The sequence below is a fragment of the Scyliorhinus canicula genome, chromosome 16 (genome assembly GCF_902713615.1).
Source record: "Scyliorhinus canicula chromosome 16, sScyCan1.1, whole genome shotgun sequence".
In the NCBI taxonomy this organism is placed as follows: domain Eukaryota; kingdom Metazoa; phylum Chordata; class Chondrichthyes; order Carcharhiniformes; family Scyliorhinidae; genus Scyliorhinus; species Scyliorhinus canicula.
Genome location: NC_052161.1, coordinates 139,269,912 through 139,282,813, shown reverse-complemented (window position 1 = coordinate 139,282,813; position 12,902 = coordinate 139,269,912). Strand labels below are relative to the sequence as shown.

Below are 12,902 nucleotides of genomic sequence, written 5' to 3'. Positions count from 1 at the left end.
GCCATTTTGTACAGATTGACACACTTACTGGCTGCGTGTCGAGGAATCATTCCGAGATTTCTGATGCTCCCATCAGATGGGAACGGGACCTACTTCAGGTGCAGCCTAAACATACAGAGATCTCCCAAAGCAACGGGAAGTGGCAGAGTTGCGAGGTGGGATTTTCTGAACCTTCCCGATGACGGGCTGCCTCTCCTGCCAGCCAAACATGCCACGGGGAGTACGGCAAATTCCACCCCTGGAGAATTCACCTCTGCTCACAATCGTCCACTCTTTAAATGGTCCTAATTCAGGTGGAGAGAGAAATCGAAGGGTTAAAATCTGACACAAATTGTTTTCACAATGTTCCTGCTTAAAATCTATAATTAATATGAAGTTTCAATACTTACATACTCAAGCATCCAGGAACTGTCACATCTGAGTCTGAGACAGAAGGACAGAGTATGAAATAAGCACGCACTCTTTAGATTCGTCCTGTCAGTTTATTATTTTTTTTCACATGTGAAACCTATTGTAATTTAACCTCCCATTTTCCTTTACTGTTTAAAACAAAAACAGGAATGGTTTGACATCAGAGAAGCCAGGTGCTGTTACTGATGATGTGAATATTTACCAAAAGTACATTGCCAGGTATGTACAATTCATATTAGATTTTTTAAATGTTTTGCTTTGAAGTGAGCACAGGCAGGCTCTTATTGTTCTGTGTTGGCTACATTTCAAAGTCATTCAGTAATTTGCAAAACACACCACTTGGTATATTTTGAGAGAAGGTTCACAGAGAATGGGAGGCTAGTTTGATCCAGAATGTTCGAACACTTGTCCCTTTTCTAAGTGCTGGACTGATTGGCCTGCATCCGAACACAATGTTAAAAAGTCCTGCTTGGAGGGATGCTGCCGTCCGTAAAGGCTAGTCCACAGCACAAAATTGCCCTCAAACCTTCCAAACCTGAGGTGTGGTAGGGGTTGTGGGGTCAGAAATGCAGATGCCACACGTGTACCTGATGTGTTCCTGTGGCTGGGACATGGGGAGCTCAGAGCTCTGTCCCAGAAGGAAATAAGCAGTTCGAACAATCGTTCACGCACCAAGCGCTTGAATGAGGTGTCTGTTGTCAGTGGTGTGTGTTTGCCAAACACATATCCAACCTGACCGTCTCCGCTACACGCTCATTCCAAAAAGCAGCACAACTCAAGTGGATCATTTCCAACTGCAAGCTACCATGGTTTAAATTTTAGCAAAGATGTTTCCAGAGTTCCGATCACATGCACTCAGAGAGGGTCATTTAACCTGCTGGTCAATAGTGTGAAAAGCGTAATATCAACTCAGTTACTCATCAACCATTTCTCCCTCATTTTGATTCTCTATTGCCCAAAATCACTCCCAGAAAGTGTTAATTGGCAATTCTCCCATTTTCCCTGCTGTAAAGACCAAGGGAAATCTCCTCACTGGGTGTCCTGGCCGTAAGGCATCCCAGTATTACATCCCAATTGTTCCCAATTCCCCACCCCACCCGCATCCTCACTGACTGGAAGATCTGGGACAGTTCAGAGACAGGCAGAGAAGTTGCCAGTTTAATTTGTTTTCCACTCCAGGGGTGGGTGGGACAGATTGGCTGTTGCTCTTCAGCTTAGCGAAGGCTGCATCGACGAACAAAACAATCCCACAGGTCCCCATTCTCTCCTCTGCACCAGACCCCAGAGGAGGTGTGGCTTGAAATCAGCCCCCTGTACATTTTGCAGCGATTAATCACTTCACATACTGACCAAGGTGAACACATCCATCCAGTAAGGCCAACTGGGCTACAGCTGAAACTTCCACCCTGTCCCAGAGTCAAACAGATATTTGTTGGATTGGTTCCAAACCAGTAAAATAGAATTCCAGAGGCAAACCTGCCCACCTGTCTCTGTCTGAACTTGGGAATAGATATTTGAATCTATTCCCTTTTCTGTTTAGTTCACACCTGGTCTGATGGGATCATCAGATGAGGGTATTGCCGCTCTGCTGGTTGAGATCGAGACTCAAAAGCAACTGCATTGGCCATATTGAGCTTGCATGGAGTGGATGGGCTGAATGGCCTCACACCATGCTGTGATGACTGCAGTGTTTGCTTGAATCAAACCATTGGGTCCTTTGTGAATAACCCTGTGCTAATATATGCTGATGTGAGGAATGGTGAAGCAGATTGGAGTTTAGAAGAATGAGGATATCTTATTGAAATATATAAGACCCCGAGGGGACGTAACAGGGTGGATGCTGGGAGGATGTTCCCCCGTGTGGGGCATCTGGACCTCGGGTACACGGTTTGAAAATTGGGGGTCTCATCGCTCAAGACTGAGATAAGGAGAAGTGTTCTCCCTGAGAGGGCGGTCAGTCTGTGGGATGCTCTTCCCCAGCCTGGGGCTCGGGCTCGGGATATATTCAAGGCTGAGTTAGAGAGAGGTTTGATTGGCAAGGGGGTCAAGGGTTATGGGGGGGGGGGGGGGCAGACAGGAAAGTGGAGTTGAGGCCACAATCCATCTTCCTGAATGGCGGATCAAGTGCAATGGGCCCAATGGCTGACTCCTGCTCGTGATTCGTTTGCTCTTGTGTGAGGAGAGGGGTGGCCTGCGCTGGCATTCTGGTTCCATTCTGCCATTGGAACAGTCTTGGTATTAAAGCTGAGGGCATGAAATAGTTGTGCCAGGAATAGCATCGGCATTGTGGGGGGGAGCTCATGGTGGCACCCTGACCCCTCCTGGTGATTTGCCATTGAGACTGCCGACCTGGACGTTCACAGTGACTGCTATCAGAGTAAGCTGCCGTTGTTGAGATCTCAATGTCAATTTTGGTTCAGTTATTGAGAACTGTGGCACTGCCACACAGTGTGAATCCAGCAGGCTGCAGCTGGAAGCATTACAGTAATGCAACTGCAATGAACAAAGGAAGTGCAAAGCTATTACAGTAGCAAGCTCACCCCTACCATTACCGTGTACAAGTACAGCCAGCAACTGGCAATGCAAATAGCAGATGGACTTTAACCCTGAAAAGTGTGAGGTGATACACTTTGGAAGGAGTAATGTGACAAGGAAGTATTCAATGAATGGCCTGACACTGGGAAGTTTCGAGGAACAAAGGGACCTTGGTGTGTTTGGCCATAGATCTCGGAAGGCAGAAGGGCAGTTTAATAGGGTGGTGAAAATGGCATATGGGACACTCGCCTTTATCAATCGAGGCACAGATTACAAAAGCAGGGAGGCCATGTTGGAGTTGTATAGACCTTTGGTGAAGCCACAGCTGGAGCACTGTGTGCAATTCTGGTCACCACATTATAGGAAGGATGTGATTGCACTGAAGGGGGTGCAGAGGAGATTCACCAGGATGTTGCCTGGGATGGAACATTTCAGATATGAAGAGAGGTTGGATAGGATTGGGTTGTTTTCACTGGAGCAGAGAAGACTGAGGGGCAACCTGATCGAGATTGAGGGGCGTGGACAGGGTGGATAGGGAGCAGCTGTTCCCCTTAGTTGAAGGGTCGGTTACAAAGGGGCACAAGTTCAAGGTGAGGGGCAGGAGGTTGAGGCGGGATTTGAGGAAAAGCCTTTTTACCCTGAGAGTGGTGACTGTCTGGAATGCTCTGCCTGGGAGGGTGATCGAGGTGGGTTACCTCACATCTTTTACAAAGTACCTGGATGAACACTTGACACATCATAACATTCAAGGCTCAGGGCCAAGTGCTGGCAAATGGGATTAGGTAGACAGGTCAGGGCCTTTCATGCATCGGTGCAGACTCGATGGGCCGAAGGGACTCTACTGTACTGTATGCTTCTGTGGTTCTGTGACTGTTGCTGTTTATTGCAAAAGGAATGGAATATAAACGTCGGGAAATTTTACTGCAGTTGGACAGGGCGACCACATCTGGAATATAAAACGTTTTTTGTCTCCTTATGTGGAAAAAGCATATAACTGCATTAGAAACAGCCCAGAGAAGGTTCATCCAACCCATTCCTGGAATGAAGACACGTTGAACTGTTTGGCCCTATACCCAGTGGGGTTTAGAAAAATGAGAGGTAATCTTATTGAAACATAATAAGGTCACGGTGGGAACTGGGAAGGTGCCTCCTCGTGTGGGGGAATCCAGAATCCAGACGGGGATGAGGAGAAACATTTTCTCTCCGAGGATTATTAGTCTGTGGAATTCTCTTCCCCAGCGAGCAGCAGAGGCTGGGTCATTGAATTTATTCAAGGTGGAGTTAGACAGATTTTTGATAGACAAAGGGAGTCCAGGTTTATGAAGGACAGAGTGGAGTCGAGACACAATCAGGTGAACCGTGGTCTTATTGAATTGTGGAGCAGGCTGGATGAGCCGAACAGTGCTAAGTCCAATGTTCCCTATGTTTTTAACTATTTCAAAGATGAAAGTGAATCCCAACGAAACGCAGATGTTAAAACATCTCCCACAGCTTAGCAAACTTGCATTGATGGACATAGAGAGAGTGGGTAGGAAGGCCCTCAGCAGAGAGCTGAATAACCGTGTGGTAGATTGAAAATGAAATGAAATGAAATGAAATGAAAATCGCTTATTGTCACGAGTAGGCTTCAATTAAGTTACTGTGAAAAGCCCCTAGTCGCCACATTCCGGCGCCTGTCCGGGGAGGCTGGTACGGGAATCGAACCGTGCTGCTGGCCTGCTTGGTCTGCTTTATAAGCCAGCGATTTAGCCTTGTGAGCTAAACCAGCCCCTAAAGTAACAGAAGGAATTAAAAGGAAGCTGAGGGGAATTTCTCTTCACCTAGAGGGTGGTAGGGGTCTGCAGCTCGCTCCTTGAAAGACTATTGGAGGCAAGAACTCTTATCACGTTGCAAACATACTTGGGAATGCGATTTGAGGTGCCCTAACCTACAAGACTCAGGACGGGGAACGAGAGGTTGGGAAGGGGCCTGGAAGGTTGTTTTTCAGCTGGCCCAGGGACTGGGGCAGGCAGTCCGTCCCCAGGAGGACGTGCTCCGCCATTCAATAGGATCACTGTGGCTCTCCTCTCTTAGCTCCACTTCCCAGCCGAATCCCCGCGTCCCTTCAATCCTTTAGCGTCCGAATAAGGAGGCTAGTTTCGTGACATTTTTTTTTCTATTGCTACAGAGGAAGAACCAGGAAAGAGTTTGGGGTTTTAAAAAACATTTCCAGAATGGCAGCTGTAACTGAGCAACTTGCTGAAACATCGCATTTCCATATCAGATTAGTGGATTGTATTTATTTCAGGGTTAGGACCTTGTCGCGAAAGAAATGCATTTCTGCTGCAAGTTCCACTAAATATTTGCGGAAAGCAGAAACTGTAGCCTGCGAAGAATCCAGGAGCTGAGTCCATTTACGATGGAGATTTAATTAAGAAATTTTAACGAGGCCTTTGCTGCATCTGCCAAGCCCTCTGTTTTGATATTTGCTCTACATAATGCATAAAATGTGTCTAAACATCTCAGCGCTGATGGTCAGGCGAGCACAAAGATAAGCGGCGATACTGTTTCAATTTCCTTATTTAGAGCACTCAGGAGTAGGAAATGCTGCTGTGTGGATCTGATGCTGGAGGACAGTTAGATACCAGCCCTTGAAAAATTGCCCCTAATTTGATGAGGCGTCTAGATTCCAAGAGGGGTTCAAGACCAACCCCCGCCCCCCCTCTCTCTCTCTCTCCCCCCCCCCCACCCATACCTTACGACTCAGTATTTTGACCTGCTTATCTCCTGCTAATTCAAATGTTTTTACACCCTCCTCCCAAACTGGAGGTTTTTAAAAAAAATAAATATCAAAATGCCGGTATTGTAGTCATTTGAGATCTGTAGCAATCACTGTGTCATTACATCATTAATATTTAATTGTCAGCGAATATAATCAGCCAATTAGACTGATGCGCTGGAGATGAAACTGTCCAGAGACCAGTGCATCATAAAATCAAGACCGCACTTCCCGTGTTTTTCTTCCTCCAAAGCGGTTTTAATGTGCCCAAAACGCTGAAGCTTTGGTATTCAATTAACTAAATAAACTCTGCCGTGTGAACGCTAAAAAGCAACCACGGGATAATCTCCCTTTTCAAAAAAAAAAAAATCTTACTTAGCTTTTTCCTGTGGATTTTACAGCTTTGGCAGATGGTGCATTTGGCAGCGACTATCCAAATGTTTATTTGTATGTTTTTCATTATAATTGAGGGGGTTTCGACAGTCATCATTGTCAATATGTAATGAGTTTGAGAGTGCACTGAGAGTGCATTCCACTCTTGGCTATCGCGTAACATTCTGGCACCAGGCGAGGAGGAAAATTTCAATTTGATGGCAAAAAATATCTGTTGCAGAGGATAAACAAGCATATGCTTTGATCAAGCCAGCTTGAAATATTCATTACGTCGCGATTAGAGGGCCTGACATTGGTAACGAATGTCACAGCAGCTACCAGAAATTTTTAATGTAACTTTAAACGTTCCAGTTGGTTTCACTTCTTGCGGCAACTGGCTGACAAAGTGCAGCTTCTGCTGGACGAACCCGACAATGTTTATGATGTGGAGATGCCGGCGTTGGACTGGGGTGGGCACTGTAAGAAGTCTTACAACACCAGGTTAAAGCCCAACAGGTTTGTTTCGAATCACTAGCTTTCGGAGCACTGCTCCTTCCTCAGGTGAATGAAGAGGTATCATACCTCTTCATTCATACCTCTTCATTCATACCTCTTCATTCATACCTCTCCATTCATACCTCTCCATTCACCTGAGGAAGGAGCAGTGCTCCGAAAGCTAGTGATTCGAAACACACCTGTTGGACTTTAACCTGGTGTTGTAAGACTTCTTACTGGACTATGTTTATGACAAGGGAAAAGAGTGGAATCATCGGCATCATCGCGACATGCGCCGCACACAGTCGCAACCGCATTTGCACATCACTGTCGGACCCACCCGCGATGCATCGCCATCGATGAGCCGAGTTCGCGACGTGTGGTGGGCACATGTGGTCTCAACAGTCATGAATCTGGCGTGCTGGCTGCGGAGGCAGAGAGAGAGCATTCGGACAGTGGACAGTTTAGGGATGTGCTATCAGGGCTGGCGAGGTATCCCAGTGGTTGGAACACTGCAGGCTCCACATCAGGGTCGCCAAAATGCGAGTGTCTTTGACAGGTTGAGTCCTGGAGTTGAAGCATTGGGGGGAGGGGGATAAGGTGTCTGACGTTCCATTTGTACTGGAGTTGGGGATGTGTGCGGCGCGTTTTGTAAATCGCCTTCCCAGAGGACATCTCTGCATCTCAACACTGCCAGGAAGCGCCGGAATGTTCAAAGGGAGGGCTGGGTAGGTGCAGGGAGTCGGAAACTCGCTGCCCTCCAATCTCCAGCCTGTTAAGCTCCTCAGGCTGGGGGAGGATGCAAAGGCAATCTTTAGTGTGGAAATCAGCGAAGCTGAACACTTTGGTTGGCACACAGGCTGAAGGCAGACAGAAGCTCAAGTTATTCTTAGATACAAGGTGAAAGCGTGGATTCTTAGCATCCAGATCAAGCACGTTACCTTTAATTTGGCCATTTTGGCTACTTTTGTGAGGGTGCTGGCCCTCTGGCGAACTGTCTTCTACAGGCTCTATCATGGCTGCCATCTGCCTGTGCCACTCACACTGTGCCGGCTTCTCCCTCCCGCCGCTTGGCACCACTCATTTTGGTGCCGAGCTTGACTCCAGCTCGATTAGGGCATTTACGTTTAAAGATAGCCTGGAATTGAAAATCAAGCCCAAGAAATTAGTCCTTCTCACGTCCAGTTCTGAATTGAAGGTATTGTTAAAAATTTATTGAAGGCATGTGGGCGTCACTGGGACGGCCTGCTATTGGCCATCCCCAATAGCCCTTGAGAAGGTGGTGGTTGAACTGCCTTCTTGAACCGCTGCAGTCCATGTGGTGTAGGTACACCCACTGTGCTGTTAGGGAGGGAGTTCCAGGATTTTGACCCAGCGACAGTGAAGGAACTGAGATATATTTCCAAGTTAGGATGGTGAGCGACTTGGAGAGGGACCTGCAGGCAGTAACCAGGCCAGCTCAATCAGGCTAGCTTCTCCCACTCAACCATCCAAGCGGCCTGAGGCGTGTTTGCTGATACCTCTGAGCCGATACCAGTGCTATCACTAAAGAAGGCAGACAGACTCTGAAGGAAAGGTCTCCCGAATGGGGTTATGGCTTTTCCACATGAGGTGGAAGATTTCAAATCTGGCTGGAGTCCACGATCCTCTCTTCCAGAGCACGAGACAGTGTCAGAGCCGCAGTGAACCGTGTGGAAATCCATAGAGCAGATCTGAAGAAGTATCAGAATGGGTTTGAAATGTTAACTCTGTTTCTCTCTCTGCTGAGATTTCCCGGTATTTTCTGTTTTTGTTTCAGATTCCCAGAATCCACTTTGCTTTGATTTGACGGAGCAGATTGCCTCTCGCAGCTGATACCCAGCCTGCACAATAGAATGACAATCCCAACTCATCATTTAAAAAAACAATGTCCTCCCTATCTTCAGGGATTAATTCACCTGGAATTGGGCGGGATTTTCCATTGCCCGACGGCAAAATCGGGAATGGCGATCGGGCGGAATAGCTCCCGATGCCGGGACTGGGGCAGGCTCCGGTTTGATGCCGGGTCGCGATGCTCCGCCTCCTCCAAATCGGCATCACCGCGACATGCGCCGCGCGCAGTCACAACCGCGTTTGCACATCATTGCCGGACCCACCGGCGATGCTCCGCTACCGATCGCCCGAGTTCCCGACGGCGCGGGCACGTAAGGGCTCAACAGTCATGAGCCTGGTGCACCGGCTGCGGAGACAGAGGGAGGGCGTTCGGACAGTGTCCCCAGCACTCTGCCAACAGCCGTGCCACTGGCCAGTGCGGCTTCTGCCAGTCCTGGGGGGAGTAGTGGGGGGTGGCCAGGAGGTGGGCTGTGGGGTCGGGTCCGCAGTCCAGCACAACCGGCGCCATCTTTCCCGGTGCGATCGGTGCGTGTGTGGGAGGTGTAAGTGTACGCACGGCTGCAGCTTTAGCACAGTGGGCTAAGCAGCTGGCTGATAATGCAGAACAATGCCAGCAGCGTAGGTTCAATTCCCATACCGGCCTCCCCGAACAGGCGCCAGAATGTGGCAACTAGGGGCTTTTCACAGCAAAATCATTGAAGCCTACTCATGACCATAAGCTATTATTATTATTATATTATTATTATTAGCTTGACAGCCCTGCACGTGTCCAGCATGGACCCGGCGATTCTCCCACCATTTGTCACGCGTTCTGCGGGTGTTTCACACGGCACCGGTTCTAGCCCCTCACCGGTAGTGGAATCGGTGCGGGTGTGGCTCTGATTTTCCTGTCGTGGAACACTAGGATTTCCCATTGGCGTCAGCACTGAGACGTAGGAAGTGAGAACCCAGCCTACTGCATTTTACGGGTCAACATTAACTGCATTCTCTAAAGGCAGAAAAGGTGACACCTGTTTTAAGAAGTCAGTGGAGACTGGTCTTCTATAATTTAGAGTTATTTTGTCATTGACACAAAGGCAACTGACAACAATGACCAGCAAGATCCACTGAAGATGATGAAGTGTCTCACTCGTTGGACCCTGGGAAATGAGTACCACTGACATGGCTGCATTTACCGAGCGGGTTGGCGGCAATTAAATCGGATGTGGGGGGGGGGGGGGGGGGGGGGGGGCGGGGTGCAGATTTCTTTCCCTGAAATCCAGTGAACTAGATCTGCTTTAACCATAGCCTGCCACTTGTGGTCGAACCCACAGATTGTGAAATTAGTTTTGTCACGGATTCCCAAGGTCGGGTTCGAACCCGCGACCTCAGAAGCCTGGGTCCCAAAACGAGCACAATGGCGTCTCCCATTTCGAGCAGCACTCAAAAAAAATCTTTTGTCTCTTTCTAATGGCGACATCCTGTCTTTCATACTCGAGTGGCTGAGACTGTAGCTACACCACTCCTCGCAAGCAGGGAGATGTGGAGAGGACAAATGATATTTGAGTGTTGTCCAAAAGTTAAATAAACACCCTTACAGTGAGTGGAGCTTGACAGGACTGCCTGGGCAGATTTACTGATGGCTCACTTCAATCTGGGTGCACAGGGACCACTATCAACAGCAGCTGGCATTGAATTTATGAAAACTGTCAGCTAAATTGTTAAAAATATATATATTCCCTTGCTTTAACAAATAGTTTCCCAGATACACCCATAAACATTAATTTCCTGTTTTTACTTATCCTTTCAAACTCCAAGATCCAGACATGACAGTTTAATGGACGACGCGATAATTTTTCCTTGTTTAAGACTTTATTGAGAAAAAACAGATTGGTGGCGGAGGGGGAAAGGGGGAGAAGGGAGGGGGGGAAGGGCAGGAAGCAAAGTGTATTTTAATATAAAATGGCAAATGCAACGCAGTCTTGATGGGATTACTGGTTATGCAAAATAAATACGATGATAAAAAGGTAAAATACAATGACAACATTTAGCAAAAGGATTTAGGATTTAAATATGAAAATAAAGAGTTCTAAGGAAAAATATAATCCACCCCTTATAGTTGTTTCCAGCTGAAAGGTCCATTGAAACGTTTGAAAGAAAGTGTTTGTAATTCCTACTCGCCCATGCCAAATTTAAGACTCCAGTGGATTGTACATCTTGTTACAACTTGCTTCCCCACCTTTACAAAGGTATATCTTTAATGCGATGATGTGGTTGGGTTACATGTAAATGAATCAAATAATTGAGCTGATATTTGCATATTTGGTGTGTCACTTTAACACTGTGAGGACAAGAAAGGGGTTGGGAGCTAATTATTTGGGAAAAAGAAGGGTTTTTGTTTTAGAATTCACAGTGCAGATGAAGGACATTTGGCCTATCGAGTCTGCACCGGCTCTTGTAAAGAGAACCCTACTTATGTCCATACCTCCGCCCTATCCCAGTAACCCCATCTAGCCTTTTTGGACACTAAGGGGCAATTTAGCATGGCCAATCCACCTAACCTGCACGTCTTTGGACTGTGGGAGGAAACCGGAGCACCCGGAGGAAACCCACGTACACACACCGGGAGAACGTGCAGACTCCTCACAGACAGTGACCCAAGCCGGGAATCGAACCTGGGACCCTGGAGCTGTGAAGCCACAGTACTAACCACTGTGCTACTGTGGTGCCCACCGCTTGGGACCAAGCCAAAGGCGTTAATGATGCAGGAGGCGGGGACACAAGGCAAACTACTTTCTCAGCTTGTATGCGGCGAGATCATAAATCTGTTCTTTATACACACCTATAGCCCACATTCAGAGGAGCTCTCCTGGCAAGTCCAGTGAGCCATCAGTGGGTCAGTGAGCTGGTGTGGTGTCATGTCCCATGTCCTCTTCATCAGCTCCCTATTCCAAAGTCAGCTTTGTCATGATACGCAAACATACAACCAATGAACACTCAGAATAGGACACAACCAATGGACAGTCAGGACACTCAGAGGTGGCATCACCACAAGGGGGCATGACATAAACACTATAAAAGGGATGAGGCACTCACACCCTGCCTCTTTCCACAGACAGACATCTAGAGAGTTAGACAGGGTTGATCAGCAGCATCACACCCCAGCATGTGGCTTAGAGCAAGCTGGCACAGTTTGACTGAGTTACTGCAGTTAGATTAGCAGAGAGTCGAACTCATTTGAGAACTGTGTTAATAGTTCAATAAACACATTAAACTCATTTCAGAGTCTGGAGCATCCTTTAGTTAAGACTGCATCAAGTAGCAGCCTGTGTTATCCGAAGCAGCAGAACACAACAAGCTCCATTTCTTTATCGTTTCAAGGGAAGGGAGTGCTGCCGATGAGGCCTGTCCCTCGTTCTCCTTGAACTTGAGTGGCTCACATTTCAGAGAGCAAATAAAAGTCAACCACATTGCTGTGGGTCTGAGGTCCATGATTGACCATTACTGAACTAGCTTTCAACTAATTAATCGAATATATATATATATATTCCACCAGCTGCTGTGATGGGATTTGAACCCATCTCCCCAGAGCATTTGTCTGGGCTTCTCGTGCAGTAGAAACAAGCCCTAAGTAGAAGATGCCATTTCCAGTCAATCCATGGAATTGCAGCAGATGGAATTGCTTCCCATTTTCTTCTAGTTCATCTGATCCAATATTACCTTTCATTAGTGACGCGTGATCAATAACTACCGGAACGAAGGAGTAGTCCGAATTGAAGGCTTTAATCTACAAGATGTTTCCCCAGCAGCTCGAGGACAGAAAGAAGGATGGCTGCTGGGAAACACGGGTTCTTATACCCTGCCTCATTGGGCGGAGCTACCTTACGTCTTGACCAATGAAAAGGCAAACACTTGGGCCAATGAGCAACAAGCCTTCTCCACCAATGGTAGCTCACATTCCCAGGTACCGTAGTACCTCTAGTCATACTACCACAATTAGGATAAATTACTGCGGATGCTGGAATCTGAAACAAAAACAGATAATACTGGACAATCTCGGCAGGTCTGAGAGCATCTGGGGAGAGAGAAGGGAGCTGACAAGTGTGTCTTTGACAAAGAGGCATCCGGACTTGAACCGTCAGCTCTGTTCTCCTTCCACAGAGATTGTCCAGAAGTTTCTGTTTTTGTTATCTCTTTTGGTATCATTACTCTAGTCATCGCACACTAACAGTTATCAAACTACTGTCTCAGAAAAGGGCCTCTTGGGAAAGTTTAACAAAAAAAATTAGACTGTTTTGATTTTATTTAATCAAACATTCAGTCCCGTTTAGAGAATTTATATTGCTGTTACTTCATGTGTTCCCTTGTCAATGAGGCATGTGCAGCTGTGTGTTTGAGATCTGCAGTCACATCGCAAACACTGTAAAACCTGCTGGAGCCCATGTTCCCTTCCATAGAACTAGAATTTGTTTCAAAACAT

The 12,902-nt window shown here is 47.2% G+C and overlaps 1 protein-coding gene across 9 annotated transcripts in view; it reads left to right on the top strand.

The window, feature by feature from the left end:
- The window catches only part of casz1 (castor zinc finger 1), a 507,648-nt gene that overhangs the window by 399,996 nt on the left and 94,750 nt on the right, over positions 1-12,902 (top strand). For all 9 annotated transcript variants that reach the window (XM_038773686.1, XM_038773688.1, XM_038773693.1 and 6 more), the window contains one exon: positions 559-630. In XM_038773686.1, the coding sequence (XP_038629614.1) occupies positions 559-630 (72 nt within the window). The remainder of the gene's footprint in view (positions 1-558; positions 631-12,902) is intronic.